At 37.7% G+C, this 18975-nt stretch overlaps 1 protein-coding gene across 3 annotated transcripts in view; it reads left to right on the top strand.

Annotated features, from left to right (window-relative positions):
- The window catches only part of IQGAP1 (IQ motif containing GTPase activating protein 1), a 111291-nt gene that overhangs the window by 24203 nt on the left and 68113 nt on the right, over window positions 1-18975 (top strand). For 2 of the 3 annotated variants that reach the window (XM_007478075.3, XM_001364376.4), the window contains exons 3-5: window positions 8402-8558; window positions 10443-10520; window positions 15187-15263. In XM_007478075.3, the coding sequence (XP_007478137.1) occupies window positions 8402-8558; window positions 10443-10520; window positions 15187-15263 (312 nt within the window). Of the gene's footprint in view, window positions 1-2244; window positions 2748-8401; window positions 8559-10442; window positions 10521-15186; window positions 15264-18975 lie in introns of those variants that run through there. The other variant, XM_016424586.2, reaches the window with a different exon arrangement.

The following is an 18975-nucleotide window of genomic DNA, read 5'->3' as shown; positions in this document are numbered from 1 at the left end:
CCCCCCCATTCCATTCCAGAATGCTTCTTGATTGACAGCTTCTGCAAATCTTACTCCTTTTACTCTGTTGCAGTTTTCCCCCAATTTTCTCTTTCACACTAGTTGGATCTGACCAATTTTTTTTTAATTAAACAAATGTCTGGAGTTTTAAAAGGCACCCAGAGATAAAATTTTAAGACTTCTTAGAGAGGGGAAGATTTCCTAAGCAATGGAAAAGATCATATGGTTATGTCCCTAAGAATGGTCATTTGAAAGGCTTGGGAAAATAAGGTGCAGTGTAACCACGAAAAATGTGGGTTTTAAGACTGAATTGCTAAACCTGTAAGGGAACTTACACTCTACAGGGAATATCCAGCTGATAACGCAAGGAAATAAGTGCAAAGTAATTTAAAAGGGTGAGTGTGAGAACTTAAAGGCATCAGAGAAGACTATAAAAGAGACAGTACTTGGATTGGAGTTTAAGGGAAGTTAGGGATTCTGAGGGGCTGGCAGAGGTGGGGAGAAAGCATTCCAGGCCTCCAGACTCTCATAGCTGATTTACAGGTAGAGGGTGAGGAATGGAATGTGGAGTAGCCAGTTTGCTTGGAACATAGAGTACACGGAGAATAATATGAAATAAGACTAAAAAAATAGTTTGGAGAGATTGTGGAGAGCTTTAACTGTCAGGCTGAGGAATTTGCATTTTGTCCTAGAAGCAAGGAAATAGGTTGTCCTTTTGAGACTTTTGAGTAAACTAAGATTGTGTGTGTGTGTGTGTGTGTGTGTGTGTGTGTGTGTGTGTGTGTGTGTGTGTAAGAATATTTGGGGAGTAAGAGAAGGATGGATGGATTAGAGAGGTAAACCAGTAATCTGAGACCAATTAGGTTGTGATATTATTCCAAGTGAGAGGGTAGTCTTAGAATAGTATCAGTGCTGCTAAAGTTTATGATGAATGGAGATTGATGAGGAAAACTAAAGACAACTTTTTAAGAAGCTATTTTGGGGAAGAGATGGTTAAAGATTGGAAAGGGCTACAGCTCTGGAATGATGAGACACTGACAGAAAAGCTGGTCATTTCTTAGCTAAATTCTGTGCTTCTGTTTTGTTTGTTTGTTTGTTGTTTTTGTTTTTTACTAAGGAGAATGTCCTGGGCCTGGAAAGAACAAAAAAAGGACTAGATATCCAAGATAAGTAAAGCAGTGATTGGAGAACACTTTGCTTCCCTGGACACCTCATTCCCTCACTCAGATAAACTACAAGATAAAATTTAATAGGAGTAAAGTCTTGTCAGTTGTGAAGTTGATTATAAGAGGGAGCATGGCTATTTAGCAGTCTTTCTGAAAAAAGATGTGGTGGATTTCAAGCTCACTATAAATCAATCACATGATATTGCAGCCTTAGAACCCAGTGCGATTTTGGACTCCATTGAGAGACGCTTGGCTTCTGGGATATTTGGCTTTACTCAGACCATTTCTACAGCATTGTTTCTACTTGGGTACCATTTTAGGAAGAACATTGATAAGCTTGAGGATTGGTTAAAGGAACTGTATATCTTTAATCTGGGTAAGAGAAGATGCAGGGGATATTCCAAGTATTTGAAGGGTTGGTTTTCCCAGAAGGCAGACCTAGGAGAGGTTTGAAGCTACAAAAAGACAAATATAGACTTGATCTAAGGAACAATTTCCTAATAATGAGAACCATCCAGAAGTAGAATGGACTGCTTTGGAAGGTTTTTGGTGCCTAGTTTTTCAAGAAAAGATTAGATGGTTCTTGGTTGGGTGTATGACCAAAGGACTGCTGCTTTTTTGTTTGTTTGTTTGTTTTGTTTTGGTATAGTTTGAATTAGAGATCCCTTTTAGCTTGGAAATCCAGAGACCTTGAACATTATTATGGAGATCAAAGGAGATAATTTGTGTGGGGTATTTTGTAAACTTCTTAGTATGAAAATCTGAATTAGTATTTTTAGTGATGCTCAGGCTTTTTCTCCCATTCTTCTCATTTTGAATTTTGTCACTTGATTTATACATATTGGAAGATTTGGAGAATACTAGCTTCCCTCATCTGTCTGCTGTTATGATTTGAATTACCTCACCCAGTGGCCATAAAAGTTCTTCAGCATTTTTGAGCAATAGTTTGGGGAGAAATTCATGTGCTTGACTAACTGCTGAAGAGGGGAGTGCCTCTCAGCTAACCAACAGCCCTTTGTGGGTGTCACAGAGAGAAAGAAGAACATTAAGATTATAGTCATTCCATCAGAACCTGGAATTGATTACAGGGACCTGCCTTCAAGTTCTAGAGTTCCTTGGTGGAGCTTTTTTGAAGCCAGAGGTTTCCTGTGGGAAATAGCTACTGGGAGAGGAAGTACCTAGTCTGGAACTCCCCATCACCAGAGTATACTGCCAGAACTCTCTTTGATCCCTGCCAGAAAGTTTTCCATCAAATGTTGATGAAGTCTGTGTGAAATGAGAAGATTCAATTTATATTCCTTTTCCTGAGAGCAATGCTTGTAGAAGGAACCAACAAATAACTCAGGAAAGAGCTATGCTTGCTGGGACAGCAGGGAGAGGACTATTTGGGGGTGATAAATGGGTGAGAAGATCTTTGGGTCTAAGAACTTTGGAAAGGTAGAAGATGGACACGATTGTGAAGGACTTTGAACACTAAAAAGAGGATTTTAAAAAGAGGAGCCACTGGAGCTGATTGAATGGTCAGACCTATGCATTATGAAGATAAGTTGGAGTGTGGACTGAAGTGGGATGAGACTTGAGGTAGATAGAACCCCCAGTAGGCAATTGCAAAAGCCCAGGCATGAAGTGAGGGGCACTTGCATCAGGGTGGGAGGCAGTGTCCAAGGAGGAAAGGAAGTCCTCAAGGAGCTCATTGTGGTGTGCTCCATGAACTCCTAAAAAATGTACAATTGATGCTTTTATTTTTCCCCATTACTGTCACTTGCCAGGCTTGCTCAACATAACAGCTCCCTCATTACAAGGAACCAATCCAGATGAGAGTGTTTGCAGCAGGCCAACCATACTCATTCTTTACCATTCTCTTCTCTGACTCTAAACCCATCAGTAAGGAAGTGTTTTCCCTCTAATAGGAGAGGAGGGATATGTAGGAGTATTTGCCTCCATGAAATGTTCTTCAATGCTTTGCATTCACAATGTTTCTAGGCTGCTTTTTATACTTGGGATCTTCCCCTGCCATCTCCTGTTGTTTCTTGCTACTCTGTTCCTTGGTGTATTTGGATCTGCTCCATCCCAAGCCAACCAACAAAAATTTGCTCTTGATTATAAATTCCTTGAGGATGGCAGCTGGTGTTGTCTTTATCTCTCTTGCCTTACCCTAACCTTTTGTACATAGAAAGCATTCAATAAATGTTTGTAGAAACGGTGTTAACTCCTTATCATAACCTTTTCTTAGTTTGGAAAGCTGCTGATATCAAATTGAGGCACAGAATAAGACAGCTAAACTAAGTGGTACAGAGGACCAAGCATTAGACCTGGAGTCAAGAAGACATTATTTCAGATCAGCCCTTGGGAGTCTGGGTTGTGTAAATCACTTTACCTCTGCCTGCTGCCTCAGTTGTTGTTGTTGTTGTTGTTGTTTAAAATCTGTAAAATGAAGATAGCACCTACCTTCTAGGGTGAGTGTGAGGATCAAAGCAAATAATATTTATAAAGTTTTTTTTAAAACCTTAAAGCATTATAGAAATGCTAGCTATTATTATAATGAAAATAAAAACTATTTTATTCCACAAAGAATCATCTATACAGAACTAGGAGGGACCATAAATAGAGGTCAGTTTACAGCAGCCCCCAACCTAGAGAAGTTGTGATTGAACTAAGACTATATAAATGGCAGAATCAGGATTTGAACTTAGATCGTCTAACTACATATCCAGCCTCTTTTATCTTGTACCATGCTATCTGTTACTTGGGTTTGAGTCTGAGTAAGGACTTGTGGCCTGTTAATTATCTATACAAATTCACGTTTGGACCAGTACTTGGTATATGAGCTGGCCCTTGTCAAATGAATTTTATGGTCATTCTCCTAGCATGGAAAATTCCCATTTTCCTTGTGGGTTACCATTTCTGTCTACTCTCCTCCCCCCCAAATCCCCAAACATCCAATAACAAACCCCAAACCACTCATTGCTAGCTGTTTAAGCAGGTTATAGTTGCAGAGGGTGCAGGGAGGGAAGATTGAGAGACCTAAATCCATTGCAGTTGGGAGAGTTGCTCTGTAATATAGGCAAAAATAATATAGGTTCAATTATGACTGTCATGTATTTGAACCTATTACCTCCTATTCCAGGCTCTTAAATTTGAAAATCTAAAAAATCCAGGAGAATCGACCTTATGGTAGCATAATCATCTTTTTTTGGGCAAATGGTCTAATGAATCCCATCCAATTCAGTTTATTACAGGAGTGAGTTTATGTTGAGGTCAATCCTTTGGGGGGGAAAGAAGGAAAATGAATTTTTTCTATTTCATTTGTCTTTCCTTTCCCCGGGCCTACAGGCCTGCAATTCAAATTGGTTAATTTTAAACATAGACAATAGCTTGTTTTTAAACAAATGCTAACAAAAATATTTGGCTATGTAGTATAGAAAATTAAGCCATGCAATAAACTTTAAACTTAAAGGTCTCAGAAATGGCTGAACCATAGAGCTCCAGGATAAGGGCAGGACACTAAGAGGCTCCATTATCCACTGAGCTGAGTAAAGACAGAAGGAGGGTTGTTTCAGGAGGAACTGAATCTTGGTGGTTTAAATGGACACTTCCGGCATTGGTATGTTCCCTTTCTGGATTGTATGAAGCTGGGGAACCACTTTAATCGTGTATTCTTCAAAACTTGTTAAACTGGTTTCTTTTCCTTAGCCCCAGTTGAGGTGCCAATCCTTCATTTTTTCAGCTTGTGCTTCTGAGCTTGTTTTCTCTGACTTTCCCTAAGCAATCCTTTCTTTGTCTTACTGAGGGGGAGAATGGGTGGGGTTAAGAATCACCTTCTTTAAAAGTTTATTTTCTATCCAGAGAAAGAGCTATGGGAGTAGAAACACAAAAGAAAAACAACTGCCTGATCACATGGTTCAATGGGGATATGATTGGGGATGTAAACTGTAAACAATCACTATTGCAAATATTAATAATATAGAAATAGGTCTTGGTCACAGATACATGTAAAACCCAGTGGAATTGCTCATTGGTGAGGGGAGGGAAAGAACCATGGAAGAATATTCTAAATTAATAAATTAAATAAACTTTTTAAAAAAGTTTATTTTCTTCAGTTAAACAAAAAAAGGAAAGTATTGCCTAAGCCATTTAATTGATAGTGCTTTGACAGAAATTTCTATTGAGGGGGGCATGGGAGAAGAATTATTGTTTGTAGACCATATGTGACCATCTGGGTAGATAAAAAACAGATTTTAAAATGAATCTTTTTGTTTCAAAAAAAAGAAAACCGATATGTAGGTAATTTTAAAGATATAACAAGGTTCAAAGAACTCATGTGATAGTGATTACAATTTCTGTCTTTTTCAGTGTTAGAGATCCCTGAAGCTAGGAACTATTTTAATTTTGTTTTTGTATTTTGGGGACCTCACCAAGACTAGTAGTAACTTGGAATCAGTCAATCAGCAAGCATTTATTAAGTTCCTTTTCTGTGTCAGACATTGTGAGAATACAAAGACAAAAAAAGAACCGGTGTCCTAAAGGATAAAAACAACATATCTATTCAAAGAAGTATGATTTAGATTTTTATAAATAAATATAAGATAGTTTGGGGAGGAAGAGCACAGACAGCTGGGAAGATCAGGGAAGGCCTCATGCAGAAGATAGGGATCCTAAGAGATGGACATGAGGCAAGTGGGGGATAGCCAGTACAAAGGCACAGAGACTGGAAGTGACTGTTGTATGTGAGGAACAACATGGAGGCCAGTGTGGCCATGTCATAGACTTCATGGAGAAGAGTGATTTGGAAGGAGCCTGGAATGCCAAACAGAGGAAACATTTGATCTTAGAAGACCACTGGAGTTTGTCAAGTAGGGCAGGACACGATCAGACTTGCAGTTGAGGAAGTGCAATTTGGAGTGAGAGATTTGAGGCAGGAAGCTGTCCAAGCTAGAGGTGATGAGGGCCTGAGGATGGTGGTGATATGAATGGAGTGGTGCAGATGAAAAGGAGAGGGGACAGAAAGGGAGAAAGATTGATTGGTAAGTGCATACTGTGTGCCAGGCATGTGCAACTATGCTTCACAGATACCTAATTTGATCCTCACAACAACTCTGAGATACATAGGCAGTGTTATGAGCCCAATTTCACTGCTGAGGAAATGGAGCAGGCAGAGGATTTGCCCAGGGTTACACATTAGCAAGTGACTGAAGCTAGATTTGAACTCAAGTTTTCCTGGCCTAGAGCTTTATCCCCTGTGCCACCTAGCTGCCTCAATTTTTATATATGGGAGAAGCGGTAGGTATGACAAGATTTGACAACAAAGTGGATATGACTTTGAGATTGTGAACCTTGGTGATTAGTAAGCTAGTAGTACCCTGGATAGTAATAAGAAAGATGGGAGATGACAGGGAGGGTTTGGTGGAACATAATGAATTCATTTTGAATATATTAAGTTGAAATGCCTACAGGACATTCAGGTTGAGGTGTCTAAAAGGCAGTTGATGATGTGGGATGGGTGCTCAGAATTGGGGTTAGGGTTGAATATGGATATACATATACATCTGATTATCTTCTATATATAGCTGGATGATAATTGAACTCCTGGGAATGATACTACCTAGGAAAATAGTATAAAGGGAAAAGAAAAGTGGCCCATGACAGAACTTTTTGGGATGTCCCTGAATAAAATATGGATGGTGACCCTGCAAAGGAGTCTAAGGAGAAGAGGCCAGATAGGTCTGACACCAAGCAGGAACAGTTATTGAGAAAACCAAATTACCAGTATTAAAAATAAAAAACCAAAATTTATAGTCCTAATGAAATAGATTAAGTAATTTGTACAAACATAATATCCAAGATTAACAGGATAGGAAAGAGATCACTTCCATCTTAGAAAAAGTAACTGAACAAGCTATAATTGAACTCCCAAAGGGACTGAAAACAGAACCAAATGGATATACAGGTAAATTCTTCCAGACTTTCAAAGAACAGTTAATTCCAAAAGTATATAATTGTCAGGGAAAAAAATAGGAAAAGAAGGAATTCCACCAAATTTCTCTTAGGACACAAATGTGGTTTGGATACCTAAACCAGAGAGAATTAAAATAGAAAACTATAGACCAATATTCCTAATGAATATTGACAAAAGTTTTAAATAAAATATTAAGAAGACTATAGCAGTATTTCACAAAGATCGTAGATGAAGCAGGATTTACACTAGGAATGCAGAACTTGCCCAATGTGGGGAAAACTTTAAACATATTAAAATAATAAAAATTTGATTATATCATTATCTACAAAAAAGGCTTTTGACAATATACAAAACCCACTCCTGTCAAAACACTAGGAAGCATAGGTAGGAGTAAGTGGAGCTTTCCTTCAGATAGTATCTATTTAAAACTAAGAGCCAACATTATTTGTAATGGGGATAAGCTTGAGGATTTTCTAATAAGATTAAAGGAAAAATGTTCATTATCATCATTAATATTCAGTAGTGCTAGAAATGCTTTTTAAGTAAGACAATGGAAAGAAATAAAAGGAATAATCATAGGCAAAAAGATACCAAGATTCACTTTTGCAGATGTTATGATAGTTTACTTAGAAAACCCTAGATTCAACTGAAAAACTAATTGAAACAATTTTAGGTGGGGAATCCTGAATTGTCAGTGGATGCCATTGCTTGCTATGTTAATGGAGTGGGGCAGGATGAACAAAAGCACTGCAGCAGAGTAGAAAGATTTTAAGTCAGTGCCCAATTGCTGACACTGCCTAGGTAGCCTTGACCAGGTCACTTAACTTGTCCTGGCATCAATTCCCTTATCAGTTAAAAAAAAAAAGAGGAGGTGTGGAGTATTGGATTGGATGATCTCTTATCATTTCCAACAGCATAGTTGTGATCTCATGAGAAATAGGTAGGTAGATATCTGAGGATTGTTTTTCCCTGAATCTCTTGTCTCTGACAACTTTATGTGAATCAGGAGAAAAAGATATTTGTACTGGGTCCTGAATTGTTTCCTGGATCAACTAACCTTTCTCATAAAATAAAGAAATGATCCTTAAAATGTTAAAGAAAAGGGGCAGCTAGGTGGTTCAGTGGATAGAGAGCTTGATTCTGGGCTCACATCTGGCCGTAGACACTTCCTACCTATGTGACCATGGGCAACCCTCATACTTAGTATTGATTCTAAGACTTAAGAAAAAATATTAAAGAAAAACTTTCTTGGTCTTTTATGTCTTTTTTTTTTGTACAGGTGGATGGAAGCTTGTCTCAATGAAGAGTTGCCTCCTACTACAGAACTGGAAGAGGGGCTAAGGAATGGCGTTTACCTTGCTAAACTTGGAAACTTCTTCTCTCCCAAAGTGGTGTCCTTGAAGAAGATTTATGATCGGGAGCAAACCAGATATAAGGTGTGAATTCCTTATTTCCTAGGCTTTAAAATGTCTATAGATATGGTAAAGAGAAGTCTAGAATGTCTAATAGTGCCACTCACTCCTTTGCTTTAATGGTCTGTGGTCTGGAGGAGTTCACAATCTCCCTGGGAACATAAAATGTACAGGAACAGGAAGTAAATAAAAATACCAGGTGCCAAACAACTAGTTATAATAGTAATCAGAATGACAATCATAATACTAGCCCAGCTTGTGTACAGTGCTGTATGATTTATACTATATTTTCTTCATAACTCTCCTAGGTAGGTAGGCCAATCATGGGACTTAAGGGACAAACTGCCCATTGTACAAGTAATGAAAAATCATCCTACTGTTTGAGGGTATTATCTCTCCAACAAAACTATAACCTCATAGGCAGAGATGATGCCTTATATAGGCAGTCGTCCGTTTATGAACAAATTGTGTTAAAAAAGATGATTTCTAAGTTGTTTGTTTAGAATTCTAAAGTTTTCCTTAGAAAAAGTGTTATAAATAATGATTATCTATTCATGTTAGCCAACAAAAAACTTTTAAATCCATATGCAACTGAAATGATGAGAGCACTTTGAGCCCTCAAGATCTATTGGACTTAGTCTTGGACCTGGAATCCCCCCCTGGCCCCCAACATGGAATGCTTAAAGACTGAAGCCCCTTTGTATGTATTATGAGTAATAGGAAGCATATCTCAATTTTACACTGTTAATATTATTATCAGCATATTTGTTGTTTATTTTCAATAGTGTCTGACTTCATGATCCCATTGGGGTTACCTTGGTATAGATCCTGGAGTATTTTTTTTTTGCTATTTCTTCTTCAGTTGATTTTACAGATTAGGGAACTGAGACAAACAGGGTTAAGTGACTTGCATAGGGTCATACAGGTAGTAAATGGCTAAGCCCAGATTTGAACTCTGGAAGATGAGCCTTCCTGATTTCAGGCCTGGCACTCAATCCACTGCTTTACTCACTGCCCAATCATCAACATTTTACAGACAAGGGGACATGCCCAGAGCATAGAGGGCAAATGGCTTTCTACGAGGCCACCCACATATCTACTAAATATGAGAGCCAAGAGTTGAAGCCAGGCCTTCCAGCCCCAAGTTGAAGGTTCTCTTTCGTGTCCTGTGATTTCTCTTCAGACAGTAAATACCATTATATTTCAAAAACAAAGTGTGTATCAATCCACCAGCAAGTACCTATTTACATATGATAGTCCAGGAACTACTATGTGTACTAGGTACTGGGGATAATTTGGGGAAGGGCATTAGTAGTGAGGAAATCAGGAAAGGCTTCATGTAGAAAGTGACATCTGAGGAGGATCCTTTTTTTAACCCTTACTTTCTGTCTTAGAAGACAGAAGGGCAAGGGCTAGGCAAACAGGGTTAAGTGACTTGCCTAGGATTATAACCAGGAAGTGTCTGAAGCCAGATTGGAATTTAGCTTCCTGACTCCAGGCCTGGTGTTCCTAACCACTGGGCCACCTACTTGCTCTTCTGAGTAGAATTTTGAAGAAAAGGGGCTCCTATGCGGTGAAGGTAAAGGAAGTAGGAAGGTATAATAGGCTATTATAATTACTTAATAGCATTTATGTACGAGGCTTTTCCTGACAAAATGTATATGAGAAAACCAACTAATTGTGTTGTACAGATGGAATTAGGACTTTTTCTAATTTTTTGTTTGTTTTCTCTGAAATGTGAATGAGAGTATAGACTAGGAGAATTGATATGCAATGTTGCACTTTGAAATTAAATTTAAATTGGCCTGAGGATGCCCTTAACTGAAATTTTGGAAGGAACAGAATTCATTTGGAATTTGTCTCAATTTGCTTCATTATGCTTAATGTGTTTTGTTTTGTTTGTTTTAGGCAACTGGCCTTCACTTTCGACATACTGATAATGTGATTCAGTGGCTGAATGCAATGTCAGAGATTGGACTGCCTAAGGTAGATATTCCTAAGTGTTTGCACTGTTTTTTGTTTGTTTTTTATCTTAGAACCTGAGTGTTTCACTCTGAAGCACTTCCTCAAGTTTTTTTAAATACTACTTTAAGTCTTAAAAAAAAAAGATTAAGCAAAGCAGAGAAGCACATTGGCTGTGTCTGAAAATGTTGGCCTCATTTCACACTTGTAGTCTACTGAAAGGGAAGGGATGACTGAGCAGAGTTCTGATGAAGTTCTTTAATATTGTTTTCCTTCTTACCTTTCCTCTCAGTTATACAGACTCACAGAAATGTATTCTGGACCCCTTTTTCCCACCTCCCTACCTCCCCATCCAGTCGGTTGTCAGTCTCTTGTCATTTTGACCTTTTCCCCATCTTTTGTATATGGCTCTGTGTCTATTCTGCCACTACTCTGTTGTGGGACATTCCTCCCTTCACCCACCCCTCTGCCCAGCAGCCCAATGGGAGCGCTTCTTCCCTCCCTAGTCTGGGATAAGGCGGGTGGTGGGGCATGGCATTCTGTCTGGGGGGTGGGGAACTGGGTCCCAGCACTCTGTCTCTAAAAGGTTTGCCATCACTCTCCTATCTTCTACATTAGTACTCTTCCATTCAGTGACACTGTCCTCTTGGCTGTTCCTCAAACAAGATACTCCATCTCCTTTTCCAGGCATTTTCCCTTACTCTGCCTCATACCTGAAACGCCCTCTTTTCTCAGTTCTGCCAACATGGAGACGCAGGAGAGATTTAGGGAATTCTGGGAAATACCAAGGACTTTTGGGGAATGAAGTCAAAGGTTTAAAATCTCCATTTATTCATTTTTTGGGATTATCTCTAGTTTATCTCGTGTATATCTATCTTGTTAGACCATAGTGGTTGTTGTGTTGTCTCCCCCATTAGACACTGAGATCCCTGAGAACAAGAACTCTTTGTTGCTTTTCTTCCTCCCCGTATGTGGCACATAGTAGAAGCTTTCATTGATTGAATAGTTTTTATTTAATTGAGGTCCCTTAAAATTATTAGGTGTATCTTAAATGTATTATGAAATATTATTTAATCAGTAGGTTTTCCATCTTGTTTGTTTCTTTGAGATGGCAATCAATTTTTACTTTTTATTCTGTATTCCTTATCTGAATGACCCAGCAATAAATTTCCACTCTCCATCTTCATTATCTTATACTATAAAAGAAATGTGTTTTGTTTTGTTTTGTTTTTAACTTTAGCTTCCACCTTAGAATCAATGCTGTGTATTGATTGATTCTAAGGCAGAAGAGTGGTAAAGGCTGGGCAATAGGGGTTAATTGACTTGGTCGCACAGCTAGGAAGTATTTGAGGCAAAATTTGAACCCAGGACTGCCTGCCTCCTGGCCTGACTCTCTCTATCCACTGAGCCACTTGGCTGCCCCCTTGTGTGTATTGTTATTTTTTTAAAGATATAAGGACAGTTTTGGAGACCTTCCAACATAAGACTTAAATTTGGAAGTAGAAAAGTTTTTCCTGTTGATTCCCATTCTGTCTTCCCTCCTCCTTAGAATTCTGGAGTACGAGGACAGGTCTCAAAGTGATCTTTGCTATAAATTGTTCCTTACCTTGGTGATAATGTTACTGAATTGCCTATGTTTTATATATATTAGGTTTACATGGTATATGGTGAAATGACATATAACCTCTAGTTTCCCCTAAAATCCTTCTGCCCTGTAGCCTGAACTACAAATATAGATAGTTGAGTTATCACTGAGGTGAAGAGCTTTATATTTCTGATACATTAGAAAAAAGAAATTTAAATAGACATGGCATGGGCAGACACTTTAGGGCCTTGCTGAGTGATGAGCTTTGAGTTTTCTGACTTAATGTGGATCCTCCTGCTGCTGCTACCTCACCTTTTGTTTATTTTATATTTATCTTAGAGGTTTATGTAAATGTTGTTTTCCTCATTAGAACTGAAGCTACTCTAGGGCTGTTTTTTGTTGTTGTTTTTTTGAACTGTTTTTTTTCTTGTTGTTGTTGTTTTACTTTGTATCCAATATTCCTAGCATTGTTCCTCAAGATAGTAAATGCCTAATAAGTATTTAAATGTTGAAGTTAGGGCATTAACATTTTAGTTGTGAACCATTGCACATTGATAATTTTATCTTCCTTTTTACTTAGAATTACATTTAATAAGCTCCTTTCTGTGCAGTTGTTTTAGAGAAAATTAAGAAAATTGAGCCTCACAAAAGACAGGAAATGCAAGAGTTCAAATTCTTACAACAATGTTAACTTGGCCTTGTTAAATATCTGTAATTTCCTGTTCCTCTTTTCTTGTTTCCTATATAGCATGCCTATTGGGCAAAGATTTTCTAGTCTTGCTTAGAATAATGTGAAGAGGAGGACTGTTAATAATTACTGTGGATGAGGGCAGCTGTATGGTTCAGTGGATTGAGAGCCAGACCTGGAGACTGGAGGTCCTGGGTTCAAATTTGGCCTCAGACACTTCCTAGCTGTGTGACTCTAGGCAAGTCACTTAATCCCCATTGCCTAGTACTTATCTCCCTTTTGCCTTAGAACCAATACATAATATTGATTCTAAGATGGAAGGTGGGGGTTTTAAAAAATACTTACTATGGCTGTAAAATACTGTTGTTTTAATTGTGCGCCTCAGCTTTTATTGAGAGCTTATTCTCTTGGGCCACATACATGGTTTTTTGAACCATTGTTCGTTCTAGAGAATTAGTACATCCATAGTGAGATGTTAGGTAGGCAGGAGTTTCGAATTATTTGGATTTAAAGTACTTGTGGTGCTTCAAAAAATAATTTCATAGGATCATAGATTTAGAGCTGAAAGAGACCTCTAGAGGCAATCAAATCCAATGCCATCATTTTATGGATGAGGAAACTGACCCAGAGGGTTTATGTGAATTTCCCAGGGTCATACAGCTTTTGAGGCAGAATTTGAACCAAAGTCTTTCAAATGCCCTATTCATAATGTCATACTGTTGCATCATTTTGCTTCTTTGACGGTTTCATTTGGGTCTTCATTTCACCTCAAGTTCATTATGTCTAAAATTGAATTTATCTTTTTCCCAAATCATATTCTCTATGTAAAATAGCACCCATCACATTCATCTTCATATCTTGGGGTTCCTTTTAAAGCCTTTTATGACCTTATTTTTTTAGGACCATTAAGCCTTTTTGTAGTCTTAAGATCTTTCATTTCATTCTTTGTGGCTTTATACCTTAATTATTTTAATAGGCTCCTAGTTTTCCTTCCTTTCCTAACTCTTATTATCTTCTCTTTCCAAGAGTCCTTATAACTTACTACAAGATTAATCTTCCTGAAAATGATTCTTATTTCATTCCTCATTGTTTACCCCCAAAACAAATACAAAAAGCTTACAATTATTTTTTTTTTACTTAAACTCTAGCCTGACTGAAGATTCCCCAGAATATGACTGTATACTCCCTATCCATCTTGTATTGCAGTTAAAATGTGTTCATTACTGTTTCTTTGGTTTTCCTGACATTATTCCCTTTTTTTCAGTAATACCTTTCCCCTCTTCTTTGTCTAGCCATAGCCCTAAATAGTGCTTCAGGGTCTCAGTTAAGTAAAATTCTACTTTTTCCCTGAGCTCTGTTATGACAAGTTTACTCTCATTGATCCTTCTTCCAACAGTTATAATGTATAACCAAAGTTTAGTATGTAATTACATATTTATTCTTATGATTTTTTATTTTCCTGGAATTTATTATTATCCAATTAGATTTTCAGTTCTTTGTGACCATGCCTCATATTCTTCTTAGCACTTAAAATGGTACATAAATTGTCTAGGACAAGCAGTAATATTGCTATAATTTTATTTGTAATGACAGTGGTTATGTGTTATTTCTGTGTACAGTAGACATGTTTCAGTACAGTACAGTGTACATTAGAATGTTTCAGGTCTCTCTTAATCAAATGAAACCAGATCCCAAAAGGCAAAGAATACTGAACAAATATAGTTTAGTGAAATAAGGATAAGGATTTGGTCAGAGGGTGATGCAAACCCTTAGTTTGCATCTAAGTCAGTGAAGCTAGATAACTGGGAATGGGGAACTTGAATGATACAGATAGATTTGGCATTTTCCATCTGTAGTACTTGGAGAATAGCAGATTAGCAGAGTTTATATACTAATAAAGTCAAGATGAAATCTGGAATTCTGGTATTTTAGAACAGCAATGGTAAACAAACTTATGACTCAAAACCCCCGTGAGTGTGGCCTGAATCAGATTAAAATGGGAAATGTTTAACAAAATAAATAAAAGTATAATGCAACATAAATAATCTTAATTTATGGTGGTTTTAGCATGCTGTCTGCAGGGATCCTTTTTTATTTGACTTTGACACCTCATTTTTAGAATAATGGTATAGTTTTCTGGCCTTTGCTAGCTCTGTGGGACTTCTGACACTGATTTCAGGGAAGGGAAGGCCAGATAAAGAGGAAAATAACCCAGAATCTCACCCTCATGTGACTTTCTGGAGATGATGGCAGAGGTAGGCAAGACTGACCCTGCTATGAACAAAATGACTGGGAGGGATGTTTAACTAAAAAGTATTTCTTTCATTTCATATAAGAAATGTGTACCTACTTTGTGTTATTGTTGGGTGGTATAGGATGAAATGAAGATTTATGTTTTCACTTTTATTTCTGGGCAGATTTTTTACCCTGAAACCACAGATATCTATGATCGAAAGAACATGCCACGCTGTATCTACTGCATCCATGCACTCAGGTAATAAATTTTGTTGAAAAAAGAATGTAGTAGTATCTGTAAGCCTGAATATAGTAAACAGATTCCATTTCATGAATATAGAACTGGGAGCATGAAGCATCAGACTGAAAAGTGGAAAACCAGAAAACTGACTTGTCATGAGAAAATTCTTGTAAATCTTTTCTGTCATTCCTTTCAGTTTCTGGCTCTCTCTTTTTTCTGGTTTGTCTGTTTTTCTACTTCTGTCCCTGTCTCTTCCTCCCTTTTCCTCTCCCCCCTTTGACTCCTCCCACCATAACAAATAGATGCAGTTTCATTAAGTCTATTTTTAAAAATGCATCTGTCCCTGTGAAAACTTTATGGATACCATTTTGTTATAACACAGCAAATTGGACCATGAATTCAAGGTTTAAGAACTAGTTAAATTCATGAATACAAAGTATCAAAGCAGTCAAGTTGAAATAGTTAGGTTTCACTTTGGCTGGCTTAGTAATTTTGGTCCAATTTTGTGCTCATTAGTTGCCCCTCAAAGCATTATAGGTACAAGGTGGTGGCATGAAGCCATGTGTTTATTAATTAACACTTAGCTAAGCCATTTAGTGGCAGTACCTTTATTCCTTAGGTGACAGATAAGAAAATTGGAGTTTAATTGACTTGCTCCAAGCCCTTCAGTGTGCCAGTGAAAGATAACTTGGTTCCATTTCTAGTCACCAACCAAGTTTAGAATGATAAGTCATCTGTGCAAGAAAGAACTGTATAGCAGTGATTCTCCCATCTTGGGAATGTGCTAGTTTATTTGGTGGTCAACTTGATTAGAGATGATTGAGATATGATTGAAATGAAGGAGTTATGAAAATGAAGGCTCATTGCCTGATGCTAGTCCCCTGTCTACTCTGTGGAAATAGGTATAAATAGGTGCTTTTAATCCACACATTTCTCCATTTCCTCTCATTGATGTGATGAGAATCTTTGTAGTATTGATATCTAGCCATGAAAACATTTGGGAGGATTAATGTAGATAAACTAGAAGAATAATAAAGGTGCTTTAAGGTCATGTATATTGAGATTAGATTTATTTTTCCCCACTAAAGACAATATCACCTTGCTTATGACAGGAAGGAAGGAAGGATTGCTTGAGTCTTTGTTCATGCTACTTTATATGAATGATCCTTTGTCTTCTCCACTTTTTTGAATCACATATTTCTAGCTCTAGCTCAAGTTTTGCCTTGTTTGTTAATGCTGTTTTCAGTCTACTCTTATCTGTATATTTTCTGAACTTTTCTGGTACTTACTGGCCATAAAGCAATAATGATAACTAGCATAGCATTTCTATAGCACCTTTAGATTTGCAAAGCTCTATACCTAGGTTAACTCATTTAATTTTTGCCACAACCAAGTGAGGTAGGTGCTCTATGTTATCTTCATTTTCTAGAGGGAGTCAGGACCCATTCCACCACAGTTTTTAGATGTCTGAGAGGCAAGATTCCAACCCAGGTCTTTTTTATTTCAAGTCTGGGCTCTACCCACAGTTGTATACTACCTATTTGCTGAATACTATTTAGCATTTTAATAGTGTATTGTTTTCTCTTGTCTTAGTCTTTAAAAAATGGTGTGTGTGTGTGTGTGTGTGTGTGTGTGTGTGTGTGTGTGTGTGAGAACCTCACACCAAATAAAATGGTTATATTTGCGTAGTCTTTTTTCCCAGCTAGGTTGTCATCTCCTTAAAGAGAGGGATCTTATTCTTAGATTTCTTGTCTCTCTTTGTAACTGTCAGAGCGCTCCTAGCATAGTGCTAAACACTTTGCAAACCTTCAAGTTCTCTTTCCATAAGTGCTGGTCATTAGTAGGGGTTGTAAGTGCTTAGTAAACTCTTCTTTGACTTAGCCTGTAGGGTATGAGCTGCAACTCCTGAAATTCTCCACTTATAAGATTTTCTAGATTGACTGGGTCTGGGCCCATATCCAGCAAATTCTTTATATTGTGATTTGGGTGAGGGTTACACACAGGCCACATGAAGACTGTGCCTGAGTGAGGAAAAGCTAGTAGAGGGCTAGCACTTAGCTGAGGTTGCCCTTTCTGCTTCCTGAACTGAAATTCAGGCCCTCCTTCAAGCCCTTGTTGCTTCCCTTATAATTTTGGTTGCGTTGGTTTTGTTTGTACAAAAATTTCTCTATTTAATGTAATCAAAATTATTCATTTTACATTTTGTAATGTTCTCTGGCTCTTGCTTGGTCTTAATTTCTTTTCTTTCCCATAGATCTGACAGGTATACTATTCTATGTTCTCCTAATTTACTTATAATTTCCTTCTTTATATTTGTCTTTTACCCATTCTGAATTTATCTTGGTATGAGGTGTGAGATGTCTATCTAAATCGAATCTCTCCTATACTGTTTTCCAATTTTCCTAGCAGTTTTTGTCAAATGGTGTGTTCTTGTCCCAAAAGCTGGGATCTTTGGGTTTATTGTACACTATCTTGCTGAGATCATTTACCCCAAGTCTATTCCATTGATCTTCTCTTGTGTCATTTAGCCAGTACCATATTGTTTTGATGACCATGGCTTTGTATGGATCCAGATCTCTTAACGTTTCTCTAATCTTTCTGTTCAATTCCTTCTTGTTGCTGAAAACCCTTTGGCAAATTATGATTTCATTGGTGTAAGCCACTGGCAATACAGAGAATGAGTGGGAATGAGGTGGGTAAGAAAGTCTCCTTAACTGCTGATATAAGACACAGGCCAAAAGCAGTTGACGTTAGTATGTCTTGTCTCAGGTGGCTAATGCTTCTCCCTAACAAAATTATCTTGGATTTATTGTATATGTATACTTATATGGGTAAATGTTGTTTCACCAGATAGAATGTGAGTCATAGGGCAGGGTTCTTTTTGTCCTCATTGTGCCTAGCACAGTGCTTGTCATATAGGTACTTAATAAATAATGATTGATTAATCGATCTGGTCTGAATGAAGGTGGTGTCATTTGCAGGCCAGGCATGTTGTGAAGGACAGAGACTGACTGGAGAGGGAGTAAGGAAACTGAGCAATTGAGAATGAATCAGAGATGTGGACCTGGGTGACTGAAAGGGTTGTTGTACTCTCAGCAGATAGAGGGGAAGTTCATAAGAGAGGCTAGTTTAGAAGGAAAGATAATGTGAGTTCCATTTTTAATACCTTGATCATGAGATGCTGATGGGACACATCAAAGTACAGGTATATCTATCTGATAGGCAGCTAGTGATGCAGGTTGGATGTGAGGATATCAGGGCTACTACATATGTTAATGTAGGTGTTACCTGCTTTTGGAGAGGTAATATTTGATCCCATCAGAGACAAAGAGAAGAGATGGATAATGATTCAACAGGAGGGACTGAGAGAGTCAAGAGAATTGGAGGTGAGCAGTGTTATAGAAAAGTAGGGTTAGAGTAGCCAGGTTCCAGAAGTGTCAGATTGCAAGTAGGATGAGGATTAAGAAAAGTCTCAAGAACTCAGAAAGGACAGCAACATGGGGCCAGTTAATGTAGGGAAAAAGAACTTCTAATACTTCAAGCCATGAAGGCTTCACCAGAGTGTATCCCTATACATTATGTTGACCTTCAATCAATAAAAAAATATTTGATTTTATATTCAGTAGCCTTTATTTAAGAAGAAAGAGAAATGCATGCTTTATTTCTGAAAGATAATTCTGCTAAATGATTTAAACAAAAATTCAACAGTTTTGAATAGCTAAAGTTTTAC

The sequence above is a fragment of the Monodelphis domestica genome, chromosome 1 (genome assembly GCF_027887165.1).
Source record: "Monodelphis domestica isolate mMonDom1 chromosome 1, mMonDom1.pri, whole genome shotgun sequence".
In the NCBI taxonomy this organism is placed as follows: domain Eukaryota; kingdom Metazoa; phylum Chordata; class Mammalia; order Didelphimorphia; family Didelphidae; genus Monodelphis; species Monodelphis domestica.
Note: the sequence above shows the minus strand (reverse complement) of the source record. Positions and strands in the feature narration are given on the sequence as shown.